The sequence below is a fragment of the Melospiza georgiana genome, chromosome 6 (genome assembly GCF_028018845.1).
Source record: "Melospiza georgiana isolate bMelGeo1 chromosome 6, bMelGeo1.pri, whole genome shotgun sequence".
In the NCBI taxonomy this organism is placed as follows: Eukaryota; Metazoa; Chordata; class Aves; order Passeriformes; family Passerellidae; genus Melospiza; species Melospiza georgiana.
This window is the reverse complement of record NC_080435.1, coordinates 30,204,276-30,213,848: the sequence shown is the minus strand read 5'-3', so window position 1 is coordinate 30,213,848 and position 9,573 is coordinate 30,204,276. Positions and strand designations below refer to the sequence as shown.

At 37.8% G+C, this 9,573-nt stretch overlaps 1 protein-coding gene across 1 annotated transcript in view; it reads right to left on the bottom strand.

Moving 5' to 3' along the window:
- Positions 1 to 826: 826 nt before the first annotated feature.
- KIF18A (kinesin family member 18A) overlaps positions 827 to 9,573 on the bottom strand; it is a 29,861-nt gene continuing 21,114 nt past the window's right edge. Inside the window, exons 13-16 of the mRNA XM_058026470.1 lie at positions 6,934 to 7,417; positions 6,295 to 6,399; positions 3,598 to 3,707; positions 827 to 1,434 (exon numbers count right to left, since the gene is read on the bottom strand). Of these exons, the coding sequence (XP_057882453.1) occupies positions 1,292 to 1,434; positions 3,598 to 3,707; positions 6,295 to 6,399; positions 6,934 to 7,417 (842 nt within the window). The 3' untranslated portion in view covers positions 827 to 1,291. The remainder of the gene's footprint in view (positions 1,435 to 3,597; positions 3,708 to 6,294; positions 6,400 to 6,933; positions 7,418 to 9,573) is intronic.

The window sequence follows — 9,573 nt, the reverse complement described above, 5'->3', positions numbered from 1 at the left end:
TCACATAACTCAAAAAAAAAAATAGTCTTTACAACTTCAGCTGTATCAAAATCATAAATTAAAATTAATTCCAAAATCTTGCTGTTTATCATGATAGGGAAATATTGAAGTGACCCTCCCTCTTTGTTCTACTGAAATGAATTCACCTTGCTATGTGGACAAAATATCCCAAATCCTAGTTTTTAGGCTTCACAGAAACCTTTTCCCAGTTCTCATTACACTACAAGATCCCAGGCTCACCGCAACTATATCAACCATAATCCTTTTAGAAAGCAACTAGGAGGATTCAATTTCTCTCTCCTAGTATTTTTAACTAGCAATTCTTATTTCTTAACAAATGATTTCTTCCTCTTTGAACTACTCCAATGAAGACTGCTCCTGCACCACGGTCTGCTCCTCCCAGAGGTGGTCCTGGAAGTTTCTGCAGGCAGTTTCCATTTCCTTCTTTAGAGGCTTGTGAAAAATGCTCGTTCAATGCATGAATTCTGCAGCACAGTAGTGAAATGATCAAGCTCTGGGAAGCTCCTTGCTTCAGACAGTTCTGACACCACAAACTACTTACAGGACTTCTTCCTCTGGCTTTTACCAGATTGGTGAAATTCACTTCACTTGCACAGGCTCAACAGAGCAGAATGACATTTGAAAGCTGGGCAGGCTGTCAAGGTTACAGCACAGCTATACATTGCTCTGTCTCTGAACATTAATGATTTGCTAGAAGTCATTATAAACAGTATGTACTTATAAAAATATTTGTCAAAATCTATTTAGACATTTTTCATAAAAGAAGAAAGGAACAGCTTTTGCTAGAAATACATTTCCCATTACATTGGTCTTAATATTAAATTTTATTTGCAGTCATTAATAAAAGACATATTTACAGCTGAATTAAATTGAAAAAACAGAACAGGAACATTTACAACCAAGTAACAGACGAAAAACCAGAAAGACAAAAAAAAAAGGAAAAAATGCCAGTTTTGGAAATATTTTTCTGTCTCTTGGAACTCCACAGGTCATCCATAGATGCTAACAATCTAAGAGCATCTAAGGCATTGTAATGCTAAGCATGAACATGTTCCAATATTAGCATCTGCCTAACTTGCTTCCAAATGAAAATCTATTTTAACACAAGGAAGCTACTCCAATGAAAATAATTTAGGGGTCAAAATAACTTTTGTAAGATATCCACCTTGAAGCTCTCAAAACTATTTACAGGAGGAAATCACAATTAATCCTATTCACATTTGCTATCCATCAATCCTGCTTGAAATAGGGATGAACTCTGAACTAAATCCTATTTTTTTTTCTTGGAAACACAAAGTAAATGATTTTTTGACGTCCTTGATTTAACATCCAGTGGGACATTTCCTTGAGAAAGGCTTCTAATGAAGTTCCTTGGCACAGTCTGTTCTTGCTTCCTGCTCTTCATTTTAACTCCTAGTGAAGAAAAAAATGCTATTAGAAACAGAGAGAAACTCCTTTAATAAACATAAGTAGACAGTAGCTGACATGGACTTCCTTTTCAGAATAGGTCTAGGAGTTTTTACACATTTCTTTCCTTTACTGAAAGCCTCATTTTAATATGCAAATATGTAATCACTCTTAGCTGAGTAATGCAGTGTTTTAATTGTCTAGAAAGTCCCATGATTAGATGCTCAACTGACAGGAGATGCTATTAAAAAAGCACCATGGTCTATCAAAATATGTAGAAATACAAAAAAATGTTATTAATCCTTCTTATTATAGAATAGCATTGAAAAATAAACACTATGTTATTATAGAAAGTTTGGTCTTTTTAATCTGAAAACAACCCTTTCTCTTTGGTATTTGGTTAAGGTTTATTCTGCTCTTGTAATGCATGCTCTCAAAAATCACATCTATTTCATATTCAGTTCAATGCTGAATAATCAAAGTTTTATTCTCATTTCAAAATGTGCTTCTGCACTCAATAGCTCCTTAATTCCAGAGTTGGGATTGAAGAGTGGAACCTTCCTAACCTGCCCTGCTGGAGCAGACATTGGTACTGATATAACCCTGTCTGCAATCTACCTAATAAGTCACTTAGTTAGACAGAGCTTAGACTCAGATATTCAGTTTCCAGAAAGCTTCTTGTAACACAACCTCAACATTTCCACTGAATACAGAATAAGACCTTTTCCCTCACATTCCCTCAGCAATTTTTACTTAAAGACACGTATGTGCTGTAAAAGCAGTGTATTGCTCATAGCATGGGAAAAAGGTATACAATGGAAATGTTTTCTCACATTGCTTTCCTATTTCATAAGAAAAGCAGACTAAAATTTAAAAACTAATATTGGATTTCCCCTAGATAGCCCATGGAGATTGTCAAGTGTATCTCTGAAGACAGAAATTTAGTACAGATTTAGCATATTAAAATCTGCGTCAGATGCCAAGCAACTTGATGCCATGCACTAGAAAAGGCAGAGGTTTTTATAGAATTGTGAAGACATTTGTGAATATTGGCTGAAAAAATTATTCTGATTTTATCACAGAAAAGATTTATGCACCTCATAGAGAAGCCATATAATTGACCAAACTCTCACACAACAGAACTTGCTAATATTATTATCAGCAGTATGTTAAAAGCAAAATAATTTTGCCTCTGTTATTGTTTTTGCCCAAAATAGCCCCAAATTTTAAGACCAATAAATCTCTGAAAATACATTTTATCTGTTAAAACAAATCAGTTTGGTGTTGTAAAATAAAGCAAAGAATTGAAAACTGGTGTGGAAATTATTAGACAATTTTATTTCTTGATAAGCCACACTTGGGCAAAGACATAATTAGTAATAAAAATTTCTCAACAAGTTAATAAACTATTCTGATGGAAGACCTTGACACCTGGGAAAAAGCGTTTCCCAACAACCTTGTAATAATACTGAATTGAATTCTGATTATACTATCTGTATAACTGACATTCTGACTCTTTTTTTAAACAAAAAAGGATATGCTACTCAAACCAATGGCTTAGAACACTGTTATAGCAACACGTGCTATTAAAGTGACAAAATGAATTGAGAGGCAAGTGCAAAATTAATTAACTTGTGCAATCACTGTTACCAAGGTGATGCCTGTCCCAGAAACTGACACCTTGTGCAGGCTGCCCTGGAGCAGAGGCTGGACAGAGCTACAGAATAAAGCAGGGATTGATTCAAAGCATCTCCTCCATGGATCCACCTTGGGCAGCACCAGAGCCCAGCCAGGGCTGCACCCAAGATGACCCAAAATGGCCCCAAAATGCACGAGCGCTCCCGGGCTCTCTCCCTGGGATCAGTTCTGCTCCATTTGCACCTTGCAGTTCATTGTCCCATTCCAGCTTTAGCCCAGGCACTCCCACCCTGCTTGTTTTTCTCTCTGCAGCCCACGGGGTTTGTGCTCTGGGGCTGAGATTGGGATCATTTGTCCTTGGTGCCCAGCTGGAGCAGGAATTGTTTTGTCTCCCTGCTCTGTGCATAGAGCTCACCATCCCTGAATGTGGAGCCCAGACCCACTCACTAAAGCAGCACAGAATGTGAAAAACACCAAAGCCAAGGGCTGAGGCAGCCAAGGCAGTGTCCCCAGGCCAGCCCTGACACTCACCAGCCCCCTGGGGCACTCTCAGGGCTGCGTGGCTCAGCAGCACGTCCTGCCGAGAGCGCTTGGCAGCCACCGGCGCCTGCAGGCTGCCCAGCACCGCGTTCGAGCTGGAGCTGCAAAAGAGCCACAAAGAGTTTGCCTTCAGTACAGCCACTGCTCACAGGCCTTCTGGCTTGCAATGTAGAAATACTTTAAATATTATCCAGTGTTCGCAGAATCATAACAGAACGCAAGGAATAAACTAATTTATTATGTATATCTATGGATACTTTGCCCTTTCTCCTTTTTAAAAATTTACAAGAATGCTTCAGCTGTGAAAATAAGAACTAATGTTGGCACTTGTATTCAAAGGCAGGACAATATGTCACAGTTTTGTTTGAAACCATAGAAGCCAGTTTGATGGCCATCACATACAAATTATACTAAGAAATAATCTTAAGGCATGTTACAAAATCCTTGAAATGACCAAGCTGTGTTTATTGAACAAATCACATTTTTTTATTGCTACAATAACTTTTCTACATCCTCCAACACAGTTGGAGGGGGTGGCTTCATAGCAGACAATACTTTTTAACTAAGCTGCAAGAAAACTGTTTCAGCTTCATATTCATTAAAACAAAACCTCTATATTTTATCCACAGCACTTTATGTGATGGACTTAAGGTCTACAGTGAAAATTATGAACCTATCTGATCTCACCCTTCTGCAATTGCCTCACAAACCTCCTCAGTTCCACTCTGCCAGACAGCCTCGTAAACAAGCTAATGGTATTTATGTCCCAAGTTCCTTGGCTTTTCCTATTCCTGTAATAAATATTGTATTATTTCCACTTTAGAGTCCCCTAACTCACACTTTCTTAATAATAATTTTCTGCCTAAATGAAAATATTTAGCAAGGAGCAAAGACTAAGACTTTCCTTGTGCCAGTCCTAAAAATCTACTCATGCATGCCTCTTTCATGAGAACTTATGCCAATAAGAATATACCATTATTTGGTAAAATAGTCTCTTATGACTGACTTGCCTCTAATCCCTTGTCCTGAAAATACAACTGTTTCAAATTATACTCATAATGCAGACCATATGACTGAAATTTATATTTTTATTCTAGCATTAGTAGGAGATGAATGACTGGATTGAGCCACTTCAATTAGGGAAAGCATGGGGGATAAAAGAGGGAAAAAGTAAAGAAGAGAAAGGAATGAAGGCACTCTGAAAAGTAAGAGCATACTCCTTTTCTCCTTCAGAAATGTGTTTTTATTCCTTCTCTTCATCACCAACTGCTAGACAAAACCAGAAAAAAATTAATTCTACAGGCAAGTTACTGAGGCACAACAATCTCTATAAAAGGAACAGAAGTTGTGGGATTTTTCTGTAGTGTACTGGGAAATAAGTTTGAGACACAAAAGAAACAAGGTGAACAGAAACAGCTACTCTTTTGGGAAGAAATAAGCATATATATAAATGCTTTAAAATTATTGCACAGTTATTACAAAAAAAAGTACCTCAAAAGCCTGTCTGAGAACTTTTACCTTAGGACTAGACAAATCAGGCTTCAAAAGTTCCCTGACCTTTCCTTAGAGAGAAAGTAGAAAAAACTAGCTTGCCTTCAGAGAAGAGCCGATTCATTTTGCTAAATTCATAATCAGCTATTTGAAAAAGTGAGCAGCGCCTCCCTTCTCATTCTAGAGCAAAAGAATTTATTCCTACTCCTAACAAGACAGTTTAGAACAGTAATTGATAACAATCACAACAGTTACATGAAACTAGACCAGATGACTGATCTTTGAGGATAATTCTCTATTTTAAAGGTGCTAATAAACAAAAAAGGCACTAAAGCTTCTTCCATGTCCTGTGATCTGTTTATAGCCTTGTCCCAACAGTCTAGAGATATTCTTTATAAGACCTGTGCAGTGGTAGCTCCACTCATGTCTAGCAACAGGTCATTTGTAACATGATTTTAAAAATGGTTGTATCAATTTCTGCTTTTGGAAATAGGAAAAAAAAGACCAGCTGTTTCACAGCTGATCAGGTTTAAATACAGTAAAAAAACCCCCAAAACCAATGAAGTACATACACAAAAAAATTACAATTCAACTTAATGTCTATTCAGTTTCAGCTTTTCTGGTGTTCCTGCTAATATATCTCTTTTAGGGTCATAAACAAAAGTTCTTCCTAGAGCAGACTGCAAAAAATAAGTTGCAATATGAGACTGAAAATGAATTATCAGAAAATCAAAGTTGATCACCTAAGTATTGCCATGTATATTTTCCCCCCTGCTTTCTATTTTGGTAGTTTCTAATGTGCTCCAGCAAAGGTAGAACATTCTCAAAAAACTTAGATTTTTAATTGATGACAACATTTTTCTTTTCAGAATTATGTGCCATCTTTCTATTTTGAGCAGACAGCAGCTACACAAGACATGATATTAGTTTGTAATTATTAAAACAGAAGTTCTTAAACTAAGACTAAAGAAAAAAAAAAAAAAATCAACAGAAGTTACCCAGAAAAGGAACAAAAACATTCAACTGAATTCAAGCATATTTAAATCAGAACATGTCATATGCAGGTTCAAATGACTTGTATTAGAGGTTTTCAGATTTGAAATAGTAGATTGAAACTGAAGTAAGAACATTAGAAATGAAAATTCATTTTGTATAAGATTTTGTATAGGATTTTTTTAAGGATTAATTTAATCTTACCTCAGTATCTTTCTTTTTCTCTGAGCAGATGAAGTCATTGCCATATATGAGGGCTTCTCAAATACTGGAGCAGAATTTTTGCTTCTTAGGGAAGAAAGATCAAGTCTGAAATAAAAGAATTCTAGTTTTGTAAAACATATTCTCGGTAAAAGTCAAGTAAATTTGTTCTTAACTGTAAACATATATATGGTAAATTGAAAACTGAAACTGGAAATTAATTTCATTAATGTTATTTGAAGAAGCTTTGAAGACTGAGTTCTTTTCAAGAACTCGGCAGCTTTAAGCATGGCATTTCACAATGTGGAGAGGTTAAGTATCCATTTTACAAACAGAAAACATAAGGCTTAGAGAAAGTAACTTGCCTAAGGCATCACAATCAATTTAGAAAGTGCGTTATTTTTTTTTTTGGTACGTATCTTCTAAAACAGGATAAGCTTTTGACTTCATTTGTTGTCACTAACATACTACTCTTTTAAAAATAATGGCAGAATTGAATTTGATGTTGATCAAAACTGAGGGTTTGATTTTCAAAATGTTAGGTGTATTTATAAAATGGATAGAAATGGAAAAACCCAGCTGTAAAGACAGGCAGGATTAAATGACTTGATAATGTTTCTCACCCATAAAAAAGGAAAATACCTTTGCACAATGCTATTGCTGCATGGCTGAGACTCCTTCACAGATGAGTAAGCAGACATTTCAGCTGTTTCATCTGTACCTTCATAGAGAATGATAGTGGAGTTCATGAGAGCTTGGTGGCTCTCTGGGATCACGTCACACGTGGTGTCCATGATGCTGCCCTTCCTGGCAGCCACATCTGCACTGCAGGCACTGACTGTCCCCAGGCCTGCCAGGTGCAAAGCCTCCTGCAGCACAGCCTGAGCACAGAAGCTGTGCCCTGGCTTTTTGCAGGAGTCTGGAGTATCCACCAGAGGGTACACCTCCTTGGCCAGAGAATCCTCCAGGTGCTGCAAGCTGCACTGGCTGGAGGCAGGAGGGCTTGGAGCTACCACTGGAGAGTCAATCAGCTTCCTCCTTGTTCTCTTCTGTGGTGGTTCTGTGCATGCTGACACCTGTGGGGTACTGTTACTCATTTCTTGTGATGGTGTACCTAAAGAGGTGCCTGTAAAACATGAGTAATGATGGTTAGCACATCTAACTGCACATACAACTCACAGCTGGCTTTTCCCCTCCCCTCCCCTTCCCTAGTGAGACATTAGCAGAAATTATTACAAATACTGTTTATTTCATATACATATCAACTTGATCATGTAAGTGAAATTATTTCTATTGCAGCTTTGTCTAAGATGGCATTTGCTGTGACACTCTGTTGCCATATTTCTCTTCACAGAGAAAAGCAAGGCACAATTCTTCCCAAAGATTTCTGAGATTCACATTCTCTGAACCTCAGAGAAAGGGAAAACACAATTCTTATCTCTTGCTGTGCTTGTGTTGTGCCAAAGTAGAATGCAATATGGAGATTGTATACCCAAAGTGAGGATGTTTTGTTTCCTTGGCCTGTCAGGGCCAGCTGTGTGTGTGGGGGGGGACTGTCAGCTCACAGTCACGAGATTCTGGGCAGTGTGAGCAGGTGAGTGCAGAGTGACTGCTTGGCACATTCAGTTTAGAGGAAATGTATATAGTACAGGATAATAAAGTAATTAATTAGCTTTCTGATATCTACAGAGTCCTCTTCATCATTCTCTCCCCTTCGTTGGAGTCACCTTTGATTTACAATAAAACTCAAAATATTACAAACGTGCATAGGTTGGCATAGTTAACCCCAGAGGTTATAGAAATAATCACAACTCAGATGTGACACATGACAAGAGGGAATGCAAGAGTAAGAGTATTGAAAATTATTGTACCACCATGACAAAAGTCCTACTTTAAGGTGGTACAATCACAATAACCTAGAGCTGACTCCTGACCACAGCAGTTTTTCCCCCAGCAAGTACCATGCAGAATAACGAGAAACTGTTGAAAAAGGAATGACACAGAACCATCTAGAAGGACAAAATCTTCTGATACTGCAAATGAGAAAGCAGTATTTTGCAAGGAGGCAAACAAAGAAGTTAAAGTTACTAGGATTCTGTCACCCTGCTGAATCAACTGTGGGGAGCAAGGCTCTTGACTAACAACTTCCCCCACCCTCAAAAATAAAGCAAGCAATACAGTGCAATTGGCCATTCTCATTCATCCTGATTTCAACTACTTTTCTTGAAGTGTCATAATGGTTTTATTTTCAAGTAAGTGGTAATAAAAGCAATGTCCAAAGCAAGACAGAAAAGGCCTTTCTCTTTCTCAAGCTCGAGTGAAGGAGGATCATTTTAAGACACAGCTCACTGTTCAAATGGTGACTTAAACAGTTATAATACCAAAAAGCTGTGGAGTTGTTTTAAACAAATCAAGAGCGGGAGAGGGCTGTCAAAACCCCAAGTGCTTCTATATTTAACTTCCAGTGTAAATTTAAGAAATGAAGCCTAGTATCCTTAAAATGCCTATGGATTGGATCCCCTTCAGCTGGCAGCCAGACTCATACTCCTCTTTTCTGCATTGCCTACTTCAAGCCTATGAGCAATGCAACTGCAAAAGAACTCCTGCTTCTTAAATTGATGCAAGTTACTCAGGAATTAGCTACAGTATTCCTACAACAGTGTTGATAAATATTTATTTCTTCTAAATTTCATTCTGTTTTTGCCTCAGACTAAGAAAGCTAGTTTGAACTCCTCAGTCTGAATGCTTCTATAGTTCTCTGTCATGTGTTAACACTTAGGGCATTTTAACTGTTCCAAAAACATTCTTTGAACACGACAAAGATTGATTAAGAACATGTATGCATGTTTTTAATGTATTATTTCACCTCCACAAGCTTGATTTGTTACAGAAATCAAGGCTTAAATAGTTGTAGCTTTTTCTCAGGCCCCATTTAATGTTGACCTCATTGCCCAGTTGCATCCAAACTTGCCAAGAGGCTTTACAAAAGCTGATTCCCCAAGCACAGAAATCTTGGGAAAAGGCCCAAGCAAGGTCCTCATGCAGAAAAGCCAAGGAAGGTTGAGCCCAACACTGGTTTTGGTACACACCTTGGAACCAGACATGCCATATGATGGGATACTCAGCTATGTGATGCCCAGTCAGAAGACAGAAAACAGAGCTGTAAAGGACAGCCAAGGATTTAACAACCACAGTGAGACCTAGACCTGTGCCAAGAGGATACAACAGGTAGTATCAAAGTATCTACAAGTACCAAGGAAATTGATACAGGCCACAAGTCTT